The sequence below is a fragment of the Ambystoma mexicanum genome, chromosome 11, assembly GCF_040938575.1.
Source record: "Ambystoma mexicanum isolate Mex_15411 chromosome 11, UKY_AmexF1_1, whole genome shotgun sequence".
Lineage (NCBI taxonomy): Eukaryota > Metazoa > Chordata > Amphibia > Caudata > Ambystomatidae > Ambystoma > Ambystoma mexicanum.
Genome location: NC_090934.1, coordinates 831,604,814 through 831,620,491, shown reverse-complemented (window position 1 = coordinate 831,620,491; position 15,678 = coordinate 831,604,814). Strand labels below are relative to the sequence as shown.

General features: G+C 45.2%; 1 protein-coding gene across 1 annotated transcript in view; it reads right to left on the bottom strand.

The window, feature by feature from the left end:
- OTOG (otogelin) overlaps positions 1–15,678 on the bottom strand; it is a 1,239,067-nt gene that overhangs the window by 341,330 nt on the left and 882,059 nt on the right. The window contains exon 42 of the mRNA XM_069625375.1: positions 9,491–9,595. Within this exon, the coding sequence (XP_069481476.1) occupies positions 9,491–9,595 (105 nt within the window). The remainder of the gene's footprint in view (positions 1–9,490; positions 9,596–15,678) is intronic.

Here is a 15,678-nt window from a genome sequence, read left to right as displayed (position 1 = left end):
TCTTCACATAATTCTTGATGTCCTCTGGAGGTGATCTCTCGAATAGCTCCCTTAACCTGGCCAAATGATTCTTGAAAGCTTGCAGGTTCAAGGCATTGCAAGCAGAACAGCCGTCAAAGCTGTGGTCAGGGCCAAAGCACCGGAGGCAGAGCGCATGGGGATCTGACATAGGGAAGGAACCTTCGCAGGCTGAACACCTGCTGAAACCCGCCGTCGTCAACATGCACCGGGGAAGACTAGAACATGGCACCAGAGGACAGAGTCTTCTCTGAGAATTGCTAGGAGATAAACAGAGAAAAAACAGAAAGCTTTGGGGAAGAGCGAGTGGACTTACAAGGCCGGAGGCCTAACCCAGGAGCACTGGTGAAGCGGTCCGTTCCTGTCGACGCAGAAAAGAGGACAGGGGAGTGGCGCTGGTGGGCGGAGCCAGCGGAGCGTATGCTCCCAGGGCTACGCCCCCACACACATCTAAATTTAAAGGGGAAGACCATTTTTTCTGGTGAAAAAGGTTCTGTTTCCCGTCCCTAACGAGAGACGCCCATACAGTATGGAGGAAATTGGATGGGACTTACATAGGAGTACATGATATCACCTGGAAAATTCATATATGATTTATATGAGGGACTGTGGCCTAAAGGTAAATACATTGTAATGTGACTTCGGCTTCAGTAGTAAAGAAATCAAGTATACCTATTCTTTGCAATGTAGACCAGCTTCAAATGTGCGATCACTATGACTAATTAGAGATCAGATTTAATTGGAAAAAACGTGGTCCAAGGACATTAACAGGCAGAGGCATAGAATGGCCCAGGCCAAGGAGGAACTCTTCAGGGTTGCAAATAATGTGAGGAGCAATCCAGGGAAATACATGGTACTGGGGCTGATACATGGTACCATTGGTTTCCTTAAAGAGCAGACAGGTGTGTTTTGGGGTTTTTATTGTGCATGGGAGGGGGTGCGGCGATGAGGTCTGTGGGGAGCGGTGCAGGCCAGTAGGGAACATAGTTCCACTACTTCTTTTCGTACACTTCGACCACTGCATGGTACCAATGCATAAAAGTAAGTCCACTGCCTGTTTCATGGCGGAATTATGGAGATGTACACAAGGAAACTATTTATGCAACCAAATGCATTTGTATAACATTTTCTGGGAATTTCATCCTTACATGCTCCTTATAATGCTGGTTTGGAACTTGGTCTGAAGCATTGATCAGATTACGGGTACAGAAGAGCTTTGCTTTTTTGTATTTCTGTAAAGAGCAATACAGAAGCTAAATCTAATTGACTGTGATGATGGGTTCGTCCAGAAGTATTATGCCTAGAGACACAAGCAGGGCAATGAAGATGGACGTGCTAAATTATCCGTCTAGGGAGAATGGACGGTGACGCAGGTCTTCAGTCAGATCAAGCTCACCTCTAGCCCCAGTGTTTGGTCCAACCGAGTATCTGAAGCTCATCTATAAAAGACTACATGGGGTATTGTTAACGAGCCTTAGTTTAGGCACACTCGCATTGTGGTCAGTTACGTGGAAACGGGCGGATAAAGGTCACAATGAAATGATGTGTAGTGGTGGGTAAAATGAGACCTGACACACTTTCCAATGTTCCAATTTGTTTGTGATATGAATAAACAGTGGCTTTCGACAATGTCGGTCAGCTCTTCTGTACCTACCTTTGGTGCCAGACTTGCCATGCTTACTCTAAACTCCTGGAGAATTAGAAAGCAATTTTGATCAATGGCTTAATTTTGTGCTAATTGAGGGTACTCTATGTTTCTCATTGGGGGCTGGGATATGCGTTGATTATGAATGTTTTAGAGATACGAATATTATATATATATATAGTTGTACATATATTTGAATTGCCTGAATAATTCGTTCATAATGCTATGTTTTATTTATTTATTTATGTGATTTGGTGCATTTATGATGTGCACTTTAATGTATTCTATCTCAGTCATCTATCTATCTTTCACGCCCAGGGCACCATCAGCACAATCAGCACATTTCTCCATGCATCCCCTACCAAAGAACACAATCACTCCATCCAGCAACAACACACTGCGGGGGCCCAGTCCCACTCAATTCTTTGGCTGCCACATACATCAGGGCAATCGCTGGCTCTCATCAGCACACATGCTGGGCATCCAGCTGGACTTCACAATGGCAGCAAGAAATTACAGGAAACAAGGTCTGATAAGAAAGATTTTTGCTTCTATGTGGCACTCTGTTCTTAGGATGCACCGCTCACAGGAAACAGCATACATCTTGTGAGACTACCATTGGCTAACTTGACAGCTGATCGCAAACTATTTCCATGCTCACGCGTTCACCACCTTGCAAAGAAGGCCCGAAGCCAGAGACGTCATTTCACCAAAATGCCAGGGGTAGTGGAAGTGACATCACACGACCCTTGACCTCTGATGACATCACATGAAGTGATGTCATTTGACCCCACCCCGAAGTGATATCGTGAGAAGTGATGGAACACGAGCTTTTACCCCTTGACAAAACAGGAAGTGTCATCACATAGCATTGTTCCTAAGTAGACTACGAAAAATATGGTTACAATATCACTATAATGTGATGAACATTTCATACAAGAATGGATCGACATATGCATCGTTAAGATCAGTGTGTATAGGCCCATATTACCAAATTACTGTGAATGCAAGCAGACGTCCATGACCAAATGATAATGATGTGTTATTTTACAGCACTTACACTTAAGCACTCTATTTAGAAAAAACATACACCCAATATCACCCAACCTGTGCTGGTACTCATTTTTCGACCTCAGAAGGAGAACAGACTAAATCAGTGACTCATGCCCTGAAGTGTGCCTGAAATAAACCTTTAATAAGTCTAGCAATTATTGTATAAAATTCCAGAAAGACACATTATTTGGTATTCCTATTCTTTCTTATTGAGGGTCAGTGCTGAAAGCGTTAGACTTGTGGCACCCCTCTTCTTTTTTTGTTGTCTTTTTTTAAGAGGCCTGAACAAGAAAACCAGCCACTCCAGAAGTAAAGAGCCGCATGGTGCTGGCCATAGCCCAGGAGCTTGCATTACAAAAAAAATAAAAAAATAAAAGAATTATTTTTTTTTAGGCGTAGCAAGGGAGACATCAGAGGTCGCAGTTACCATGGCAAGGCAGAGCCTCACGCGGTGGGGCAAGTGGAACTAGCCCTGGACCTGTGGTGCCATACAGTGAAGGTACTGACTCTGCCGGACTATCTTCATTGGCACATGGACGTTCCCATACCATGCCTTCTTGTATGCCCAGTTTTTCCACCTTTGTGTTTGGCTTCTGTGTGTTTTCTGTTTTTGTGTCTGAGGAGCCAAATCTTGTTGTTTGCCCTGTAGTATTGCCCGGTCTACAGATACCTCTATTTATGTAATCATGCTGTGTGACTCATATATCGACTCTTCCCCACAGAAGGGCTGGACTTGGAGATGCTGCCACTGCGCTAGGTGTTCATTTTCAAATTCGTTGTGTGTGCCTCCTTATATTTTTACAGTCGTGGGGACACTGACCTTTCTTTATGGCTGATGAGAATAACTGGACTGCAAACAGTTTTGGACTTTGATACAGGCAAGTCTTATTGATTTCTATTCTGTTTTCCACCATTTTCTTCTGAGACGTTGGACTGTATATTATTTCTTGCTGAATGTTTTGCAGTTGCCACTTTTTTTATTTTAAGCAAAACATTCTTTGCAAAATCCTTTAGTGCCAAGACGCCTCTTTTGAGGTAATATGACCAAGTAGTTTGGGCTGGACTGCCCTTTTTGGGGGGGGACCAAGCCTGATATGCATATGGTCTTTACCCTTTTGTAATGGCTTGGCAGGCGAAGAATGATGGTTTGCAGGGCTGCTCAGAGCAATGACAGAGGTTATGATTAATTCTAAACCTTCCAGCCATCACCTCTTTTGTTTTGCTGTAGTCACCCAGAGTGGGATGGGTATGCCCAGATGGGCTGCCTGTGCCTGCTCGGCCTATAGGATTGAGCTACTCCTCACTGATGAGGCCCAACAAGGCCGAAACATGTTTGGGGATACCTGTGTTCTCGTGCAGAAGGGATGTGACCAAGTACTTTGGGCTGGACTGCCCCTATTGGGGTGGGGCCTAGCCTAATTTGCATATGATCTTTCACCTTTTGTAATGGCTTGGTGTTGGGTGTTCTGACCCACGTTTGGACTATTATGCTACAACAATTGGTGCTGTGGGCTTAGGAAATCCAAGATGGCCGAAAAAGCCCACATGTGCGCCAGAATCTATGAAAACCCCGCAGTTTATGCGCACACCAAAATGGTCGCCTGACTTGCCACCCCCCGGTGCGGGTGTGCTGGGTCAGAAGAGCCATGAGTGAAATGGGCTGCCAAAGAGAAAAACAGCAGTGCCTGTTCGCTAGAAAGCACTTTAAAAATCACCCTTTGTTTCTCTGAAGGCAAGCTCAGAATGCCCATTTCAAACATTGCAGAATATCCAACAATCTCACTGAACACCAGCAGACATTTGACAGAATAAAGTCTTGTGGGCATACAAAATCTGGAAAGAGGATGAGCCTAAAATAATGTTCATAGCAAAACTGGCTGAGCTGTGGATTTCAGCAGTTTAAGTAAATTTGGACTGAAAGACACTAAAAATCTAAATGTTTAAAAGAAATGAGTGACCTACTTTTGAGTGTCACATAGGTTGCAATTGTTTAAATGTCATAGTTTTAAACTTAGAATCAGCATTCTAGCTGCATGCGTAAAAATTGGAAGTTTGATTTGGACAGGAAAACTGGCAGCCAAAGAGACATTTAGCTGAGGCCTGGCTTAAAAAGAGAGGGAATTTTGCCCACCAGCTACCCCCGACAGGAGTTGAGACTTGCACAACAGCTGTGTTCCCAGGCCTAGCTGCCTTTTGCTGTTCCCACCAAAAGGGATATGACACTTCTCTGATTGAATTACCTGGGCTCTGCAGGAAATTGAACAAAGCCCTGTCCTGACTCAGGCAAATGTTTTATTGGGGGGGGGGGTCGTAAAAGTGGCTTCCTCCTGGAAGGAAAGGGGAGGAGCACTGCCTGTGAGAGCAAGCTGGCTTGGCAGAACTGGAAAAAACAGAAATTCAACCTTGTGCTGGGGGGAAACCACACCCCTTTGGGGCCAGAACATAAATCTAAAAAGATGGATCATTCATAGAGCGGACTTGTGAAAATGTTATAAGTGATATCATTATTCTTGTGATTTTTCTGTGCACATTTGAAGACGTGTTAGGATACGTGGTATGTTCAGGGGGGTTTTTAGCGGAAAAGAGGATATTACTCTAAATGTATGTATGTTAAAAATCTGACACTCCACCACCTAATGCCCACACACCATGGGCACATCTGTGTAAATGCGGGGAAAAATCCAATATTGGTAACCCGACCAAAAAGTGAAATATGTTGCCATTTTTTAACCCAAGCTCCTAGAAATGACAGAATTGGAACAGGGGCTACCATCAGTAAATGCATGATGTGTGTATGCAATGCCAAACAATTGTCTATCGGGGAAGTATGTATTTGGATCAGATATAGATTTGTGTGTAAAGTTGACAGGGGAGGGTTCTCTGACTCATAAACAGACCTCATCATGATGACACCTCACTTCATTCCCCCAATCAAGGGGAAGAGGAGGAAGTGGCCAATGACAAGTGGAGAGGGGTAGGGCCTAGAAAGCTAGCCTCTCCACCCACTTTCAAAACACATAAAAGCAGACAGTCAGGACAGATAGACACAAGCTATTCCATCTGCTGCGGGACGCTCTGCCGGGAAAATCCATACTTTACCTCCATCAACCTCCAGAGAGCCAACACAGAGACTTCAGTCTATCCACCTTCAGAGACCAAGACTTTACTTCAGAATTTGTAGCATAGAGGTCAACTACAAGCTAAATCCCTCTTTAGCAGGCCTCAAATCATTGCAACTATTCACAGCCAGGCGAGCTGTTTGAATTCTTTGCAAGAACTCTTGCCATTTGACAGAAAGCAGTGTTGTATCCAGAGAGAAACCAGCTGAACTGGAGACCGCTGTATCCGGACCCACAGACCTGATCAGAACCAGAGACCCAGACCAGCAGAGCAGAGCTGACCCAGACGCTGTGTGCAGAGACCGTCCGTGGCGAGTGAAGAAAACCCGCTGACCAGATCGTGACGAGGCCCAGTCCTTCTAAAAATTAGGAGTGAGTATCCGCCAAAACTGTGCAGAACCCAATCTCTTGGTTAAAATAATCTAATGCAAGCTATTTTAACTTGAGTAGAACTGTCTCCTAGAGATCCTGTCACCTGTCATTCTTAAGCTGCGAGCTGTAATATGTAATTCCAAAGTTGCACGCTGTCACTTGTCATTTTGAGTTGTTTTAAATCCGAAAATCTACCTTTACCAAATCGTTCATAACTCCGGAACCGTTTGGGTTAGGAACGAAATTTAACTTTCATAGGCTGTCCTAGGCTGTCCTAGGACCCCAAAACGATAGTGCTACTCCTTGTAGTTCCTCTGTAATCGCGCCCGGCGCACTGAGAAAAATCTGCCGCGATTTGACATTTTGCTGCGAATTGAAAGGTTAGCTCACGTGTAAAAATCTGCAGCTGCTTGCCTTCCATTGCAAAAATTAGTTTGCAACCTGACAACCATTCATAGAGCATTGCTAAAGTGATCCTGAACTCATTCAAAGTATCTATCACTCACCCTGAACCTCCAGAGGGAATTAAAAGCATTTTAGCATATTTTTCACTTCCTCGCAAACCACATTCAAAGCATTTTGGGCCTGTGTTTAAAACTCCGACCTGTTTTCCGCTAAGCTTGCTGGGGGAGAACTGAATTTCGTATTGTATTGATTGCATTCCTGAGAACTGTGTGCTCTCCTTTCCATCTCCTTATATTGCATAAAGGGGGGAGTGAATTTTCAAAGAAAAGTGATTACATTGTCTTTTAGTGAAGTCCTATCAAGTCGATTTCTGTGCTGCATTCTTTTTCATCTGTGCAATTCATTGAAACCATAAAGCATTCTCTGATACTTTATTCCCCTGTTCCTAGTCATAAGTCACCAGAACTGTGCTATTGTAGGATTGCTTATTGCTGATTACTGCTCATATGCCTAAGTGTGCTATCAATTATTAATGTATTATCAAAGTGTGATATATCTATAAATTGTTAATTTCTCAAATAAATCTTTTAAATTTGAAAAACAAACCTACTTCTTGACTCAGTGGGGTCAGGGGGATTCTAAGAGAGGGGTGTTATACAGGGGTAGTCATCCAGAACTCATGAACTAGGCATAAAGATATATCAATAAGGGTTTTCATTCAGTATTCTACACTAGGCGTTGACTTAGCTGTAGTGTTGAATTGAATCCTCTTACATTGGTAGGCGCAGAACGATGCTCTGGAGGGTTGCCCAGAGTAATGCCAGAGGTTAAGATTAATTCTAAACCTTCCAGCCATGACCTTGTTTATTTTGCAGAAGTGCGGTCTGTACACATAAATACATTCATTCATTAAGGGATAATGTATCTATTTGTAAGTAAACTATTTGATTTACAATTCCCTTACACCAGGGGTCTGCAACCTGTGACTCTCCAGATGTTTTTGACAACTCCCATGATTTCTCACTGTTGAATTTTCTGGCTGGGGTTGATCAGAGTTGCAGGCCAAAGTATCTGGAGGGACAAAGGTTGCAGAACCCCACCTTACACCCTTATTTGGACACTGCAAATGTGTGAAAATGATGCATAGAAAATATGTGTATGTCTTCCTCTAGCTTCCTCCGATTATCCAGAGTGTGGGTGTCTGCCCTAACTGCAGGTTCCCCGTGGCCAGGGGGAATACTGATGGGACACTCACACAGACTGGAAAAGTATGGCAATTATTCTGACATTGGCTGAATCTGGGGAAATCCTCAACCACCCCTGATCTGGATCATCACTTCCACCTCCAGGGCACCATTTATGAGACTGTATTAGGTCTCATAGATGCTTTTTCATGATGATTGCAGTAAAGTGAGGTGGGTAGGGCTAGCAAGGAAAAAAGTGCATTTGCCTTTCCTTTCTCTTCATCAAATTTCCTTTGGTGCACTGGGGATAGAAACCAAAGATTGTCTGCTTGTTAAGGACCACTAGTTTGTAGGTGGGGCTCAGCAAGTGCTAAACAGTGTGAGCCCTGCATATAGATTCTAACAAAAAAAGGAGGCCAAACACCTTCGGCAATTATAGTGCAATTCATACAGCATTCATTCAGAGGTGGGAGAGTGAAACTGGTCACAGATATTATGCTGGCGTCTTCTGCGTAGGAGCAGGGACCTAACAAAGACAGAGAGAGCAGCTAACTATCCCTGCCTCGCCGATAACTACGCCTCGCGGATGCTGATATGCCGCCTATCTGATCCCCGAACCAAAATGCAAGTCTGTGTTTTACTTTGCTTCCACAGGAAACCATCAAACAGCACACATTGGGAAGCATGTGGGTTCCACCCGCTAGAGTCACAGGACTCCATCACACACACGCTTACAGGCTCACTAACACCTTGCTTTTATTCTAGATACGCTGGACCACTGGAAACGCTGCTTTACTGAAAGCCCCTTACACCAGGCCTGACAACATTACATGACACCCATAGTCCTCTGCGCCTTCACTGCACCCCTTCTACTCCCAGAAAATGAGATAAAACATTAGGCCCACTCTCGCAGCGCTGGAACTCGTAGGTAGGGCTTTTTCTTGTCTAGCATAAAAGGCACACAACGTGACTATTGCTCCAGCTGCAACAAGCAAACTCGGACTTTGAACTCTGACAGTCTTCCACACTTCTTTGGATGCGATGTAATCTCCTTTGGGCCTGGTAAGTGTCCCCCTGTAACAACACTGCAAGGTGTATTTCCTTCTGCTCATCACTAGAGCAATAATGCAGGTCGCGGCCACATCCTGAACCAAGCTTTACTCTCCACTTATTTGTACATGTATGTTTATGTCTTGTTAGTTAATTCCAGTTACCGGTAACTTATAAGTTACACATAAGGGACACCAACTGCCCCATCCATTCCAAGGGGGTTCGGCGAATGCCCCGATTTCATTAGATAAAATGAATGCAGCATTAGAAATGGAAAAAAGAAAAAAAAGAACAAGACATGAAAAATTGCCTCGAACGTCCTTTTTTCGCTTCCACATAAATCTATTGAACACCTCTAGATGACAGTGTAGGACAACATTTCAAGGACGATATTTATTTGCATGGAATGAGGAATGTGTTTGTGAGTAGCAATAAATTATGAACAGCATTTGGAGGGAACAGTGATTTAGCACTGATTAAATCGCATACAACCTCCAGAGTGGTTTGATAAAACATAGAGGGTAATTTTGTTCAGTTCACCAATGGGTCACGTGTCGTCTGCGCGAGCATAAATAGTATTTTTATGCACATATTTAGACAGTGAAATAATTATCATTACATATACTTGATCACCTATCACCTACCACAAGTGTAATTCGGGCAACACGAATCTTCCTGGTAATACGTGACAAGCTTTTCTAAACTCTTGCATTCAGGAACAAGGTTTTCGCACATCGTCCGATTACATACTAAAAACACAAAAACAAGATATGTTAAATTAAACGCTAGTCAAGATAGTGATGAACGGATAAATATAATTGAAATAATGTAAAGATACATTCGGCCTGACTATTTCTTAATAAACACTATCTAACTTCAGAGGTTAAGGCAACAGAGGATCATCGAGCATATGACTCCCCCCTCCCCCTGTCCCCACTCCCACCAGGTGACTATCTGGCAAGGAATTTAGCAACGTCTTAAAAAAACCCTGGTTGGACATTACATTTATGTGTTGGAACATGGCCGGCATTCTTCAGAAATTGAGTGACCCAGATTTTGATATAATTGCCTTGCAGAAAACGTGGCTATTTGAACCATGGCTTCTTGGAGGTTATCTCAACTTTTTCAAAAGTGCAGAAAAGGGATTTGAGGCAACAAATGCAGGGTACTATAGATTTCATGCAGGAGTGGGGCATGTAATCATGCTGTGTTATGTCAAATTAACTCTAAGGGCCTAATTCACAGAGCTTTTTCCAAAGGGGTTTTGCCATTATAAAGCGCTTCTGTGAATTAGGACCGTAAATCTACAATGGCTATCAGTCTGGTTCTTCTAAATTGGAAACAACTTCATTAATGCTTGTTCTTTGATTTTAGTTAATTTGAGGGTGAGGCTATTTTACCTTTGAGTGAAAATTTGATTTTATTTTGTGTAGGGATATGAATGCCAAAATGTATCCTTTGTAGGTATGGAGATTGATGAAGTACAGTACGACAAACATAGTGCACACGGCATGCCAATTTTTACTCCTAGTCATTCGAGGTATTTGTATATTTATCATAATCCCTAGGGAACTGGAAAGGAAACCCTGTATCAGGGCTCAGATTTCAACACACAAGAACTAGACAACACGCCATGAAGTGATCAGCAGAAGAGAAAGGATTTGAGTTTTTTACGAAATGTCGACAACGTGTCAATCTTGCGTAGCTCCATACAGAGCTTATTCCACAATGTGGGACCTATTACTGGAAAGCGACTATCGCGCCTGGAACAAGAAGCGAGTGCTAGAAATTACCAGGAGGTTGTTGTGCGTTGACCTTAAACACTTTACTGGCTAATGCCTCTTCAGCAGCACAACTAGGTAAGGTGGATCCTGGCCAAGCTTGCACTCAAAGCCGCTGCAGAGGATTTTTAAATATCTCCTCTGCTGGACTGGAAGCCAATGAAGTTCTCGCCAAAACGATGTGATGGGTGTTACTTTAGGAAGCTGAAAAATGGGACGCACTGCTGGATTTTGAATCTTTTGAAACTTTGATACTTGATAGTTCGCAAAACTAGCATATGAAGCGTTAACGTAATCAATGTACGAGTTGATTAGGGTACCGCTAACCAGATGCCAGTATTCTTTGGGGATGAAGGGCAGGGGTCTTTTCAGTGGCCGAAGACGAAAGAAGGCAGCTCTAGAGACTTCATTAATATGTGATGAGAATGATAAGTGCCGATCATGTATAATCAGCAGATTTCTCACCTTTAATGCATAGGAGGTAATGAACCCAAAGAGTAAAAGAGGGCTACGAACACAGTGAGGGTTATCTAGCAACAATCTCAGGTCAAGCAATAAGACCTCCATTTTGCTTCGTTTCATCTGTAGGTCATTATTAGTCAGCCACTCATGAACCTTGGTTAAACCTTCTGCCAAGGCAGGGAATGTGTCAGAGGGGCCAGAAACATTAACAAAAATCTGTGTATCATTTGCATAAGAGTGATATTTTAACTGAAACCTGTGTAAGATCCTCACCAAAGGTTGCAAATACAAATTGAAGAGTAAGGGTGACAGTGGTGGAGCCAGTGGCACACCACAACCTATTGTATTGTTTATGTGCTGCATCGTTTGCATTTCTCTTCTTGCCATCTAGGTCCCATATGACTACCAGCTTTATATTCTGTATTGTACTTGCATTCTCATGCCCTTGAGTACCATTGTAGTGTACATTTATTGCTTGAACAGTTTTCTCCACTCACGCTAGTGCCACACAAGATTCCAGTGTTCTTGTTCTGTGGTATTACTACTTGCTGCCCCTTCTTTTGTGGTGTGTGACCCCCATGTGCCTCCCTCCTGTTTGCCCCATAGATTGTGACACCCCCCCGCCTGCTTGGGCTGCACCTGCCATCCCTTTACTCTCAGCCCGCCACCTCTATGGTGCTCTCTGTCTTCCCTATCTTCTCTAACTGCGATTCTATTGACTATCCTATCCCTCTCACTAGGTCTGGTAGGAAGAAGCTCAAAAGGGACATCCTGGTCTCCAACCCAGGCCTCCCTATCACTAATACCTACAGCAGTGCTTCCTCCAGACAGACCCTCAGAGACATCCTCTTTGTCGTTCCCTGTCTAGTCTAATGGACCCCCCCATACGGTCTCTGTTCTCTCTCCTTTTTTCTCCTTTCCATTAATGGTGGCTCCCAGTGGGAGGCCCTCCTGGCCCCCTCCAGCCCTTCAAAATCATAATTAATGTGTACTTTAATGGCACTGTCTTGGTTCAGGACCCGCAGGCATTCTCTTTCTTTTTCATAGATGCTTCCTGCATCTTGTCAACTTCCTTCCTTCTCCTTCTTCCCCTACCTACCCTTCTTTGGCTCCTCCGCTGCCTCCTTCCTCTGCCACCTCTCTGGCACCCTCTGCTGCTTCTTTGGCTGCTCTGCCACCTCCTTCCTCCGCCACCTCTCTGGCACCCTCCCCTGCTCTCTGGCTGCTCTGACTTCTCCTCCCTCTGCCACCTCTCTGGCACCCTCTTATTCCTTTCTGACTACCCTGCCATCTCCTCCTTCCCCCTCTGCCCATTCTCAAGCACCTCTAACAATTCCGCAAGGCGTATCTCATGCATGTAACCCTCCATGGAAGTCTTGCAAAGGTGGCAATCTGCTCCATGTCGTTACTCTTAATTCTCGCTCCACTGTCAAACACTCCTCGGACATCTGACGTCTCCTCAAGAGGTTGATTTGGATGTACTTGGTCTAACCAAGCCTTGGTTCATGGCCAGCTCTGTCACAAGTGTTGACACTCTCCTCCCTGATGGCTACAAGATCCTCTCCTAACCCAGAACCAACCATCCTGGAGGGTGGGCCCTGATCTTCCTGGAGTGGATCCCTGCTTTTGTCATTCCTACACAGGCCTACTCCTCCTTTGAATGCCTGGTCTGCAGGATTTCTATCTCTCCAGGACTCTCTCTCACTGTGGCCACCATCTACAGGCCGCCTTTCCAGGTCGCCCTCTTCCTCTCCGAGTGGGCTCACCTCTCATCCTCCCTCCCTGCCTCTACCTCTCAACTTCTCATTGGAGACTTAACATCCACTTGGATCCTGCTAGCCCCTCCTCTGGTCTCCTTTACAACCTCTGCAACTCTCTTTCTCTCTCTCTATTTTCCCTCCGGCCCAACTCACTCTGCAGGGCACACCCTGGTTGTTCTGATCTCATTAGACCTCCCCCTCTCCAACCCTCTCACCACTCTTCTCTCTTGGACTGACCACTTTCTTCTCTCCTCATAGCTGTCGCACTCTGCCCCTCAGGTTAAGCCGTCCCCAGCACTGGCACCCACCTTCTCAGTCATCCGGCCCATGAAGCTTGTGTCAGTGGAGGCTTTCGCCACTACTTTCTCTCCTCATCCTACACCTTTGACTGGCTGACACTCTGGCACAGTCCTTTCCAACCTTTATCTCTCAATCTCTAACACTCTTGATGTCCTTACCCCTGTCATGAGGATCCGTTTGAAGCCTGCATCCAAGTTAAAATCTTTGTACGATTCTGACCTTATCACCCTTAAGCGCAAGTGTATAATGGCTGAGAGGAAGTGGAGGACATCAGGCTCACCCTCTGACAAACTGGCCTGCCGCCTGCTTCAAAGGCATTACAGACTCTCTGCCTTTCTAAGAAGAGAGTCTAAATCCAAACCCGCATCTCAGCGGCCTATAACAACTCGGCCAAACTTTTCAAAATCTGCAAGGATTTGGCCAATCTTGCTGCAGCCTCCAGCTCTCCTGTCTCCTCTTCCTCTACCTCCTCTTCCTCTACCTCTACAATTCCAGGCCCCTCTCTGGCCGTATCTCCTCTTCCTTTCTGCTCCTTCTCCCTGTTCACTCGCAACAATGTTTCTAGACAAGTCAGATCTATGAAAGTCTCGTTAAAGCAGGTGCTCCCCTGCTCCTACAGAACCATGAGGGACCACATTGACACCCTTGCTCTAGCCTTGGCCGATTTCTGCAATCACTCTTTTGCCACTGGAACTTTCCCATCCCCCTTAAGCACACCCTTATGCATCCCCTCCTTAAGAAGCCCTCTGCCGATCCATCCTCTCTGGCAAACTATCCCCGATCTCCATCAAACCTTTCTTGGGCAAATTCTTGGAAAAGCTGGCCATTTCGCAGCTTAATCTGTTGGTTGTCTCCATGAACACCAGTCTGGCTTCAGAGCAGCCCGAAGCACGGAAACTGCTCTCCTAAACCCCATGTGAAGACTTGCTCTCCGAGCTTGACTCCAACATTCCTTCTGTCCTCATTCTCCTTGATCTCTCCTCTGCTTTTGACATGGTCAACCACGCCATCCTGCTCAAATGTCTCTGTGACAACCTGGGTATCGCTGGTCAGGCCCTAGCCTGGTTAACCTCCTTTCTCACAGATCGACCCTCCCAGGTCCAACTTGGGTCTTTCCTCTCTTCTATCTCTCTCTCTCTCTCTCTCTCTCTACTTGTGGTGTCTCCGGGGGTCTAACCTCTCTTCCTGGCTCTTTAACCATTATCTGGCACCTCTGGCCCACCACAACTATAACTTCTGTTCTAACTTTCAGTGTCATGTGGATGGCACCTAGCTCACCTTCAGGGTCCCCTCAGCCTCATTCTTCTCCTTCTCTCATACCTGACTGACTCCACAATTCAGGAATGGTGTGCCTCCAATGATCTCTACCTTAATGCCAGTAAGACTGAGATCCTTCTCATTGGGACACCTGCTCCCACCTTCCCTTTCTCACTCTGGCTGCACACAATGGCCCCTATACCTGCACCTTTGGTGAGGCTAAGAACCTTGGTGTCATCTTCGATACTACCCTTTCCTTCCCTCCTCACATCTCTGATGTCTCTAAGAAGTCACACTATCAGCTGCACCACCCCAGAGGTATTCTTTCTTTTCTCACTTTCCCCCAGAAGCTCACTGTCTCCAGAGCCCCTGTCCTCTCTAGGCTGGACTACTGCAACAGCCTCTTTTTAAAGCTGCCTACCTATACTCTTCGCCCTTTACAACTAATCCAGAACAGGACTGGAAACTTGTCCTTGGCCTCAAGCCCATGGTTTATACTCTCCAGCCCTGAAACCTCTTCACAGGCTCTCTGTGGCTGCAAATATCAAGTTCAAGACCCTCTGCATCATCCACAAGGCTTTCTGTAGCCGTGGACCACAGTACATCCAACTTTTTCTTCATAAGCATCTTCCTTCTCAAGCCCTCTGCTCATTCACCTCCAACTCTCTGAGGGACAGACGCTTCTCCAGGTAGAGAGTGGGGGGTAGATCTCTGTCCTCGTCTGGGTCCTCCCCCTGGAACATCCTCCCTGCCTCTCTCAAACTTGAGCAGGACCACCAAAGGTTCCGGAAGCAACTCAAGACCTTCCTTTTCGCTTCTGCTTTCTTTCTCCCTCTACCATGCTGATGTCCCTGTCTGTGGCACATACTGGTTACCTGGCCACCCACTGAACTTACGGGACCAGGCTCCTGCACAATCAGTTGCTCTTGCACTGTCTCCGGGCCTCCCAACCACTCATGGGACTGCATATTCAACTTTACAGTCCCCTGACTCTCTGCACTTATGAGCCACCTTCTGGCAACACTTATGAGTTCCTTTGCATTCCCCCCCTCCCCTGGCACTTCTCACCCTCCCTCCCCCTGCTCATGCAAGATTTGAAAGACACAAGGCCTAGTAAAATCATTGTTTTGTCCTCCTTCTGTCCTCCCATCCTTGTTTTTTTGCACCTAGAAACACATGTGTACAGGTGCGTTATAAATGACTTATATCATATCATATCATATCATATAACCTAATGTAATGGGTTCCATCTAATATTGACCATTTGCTCTC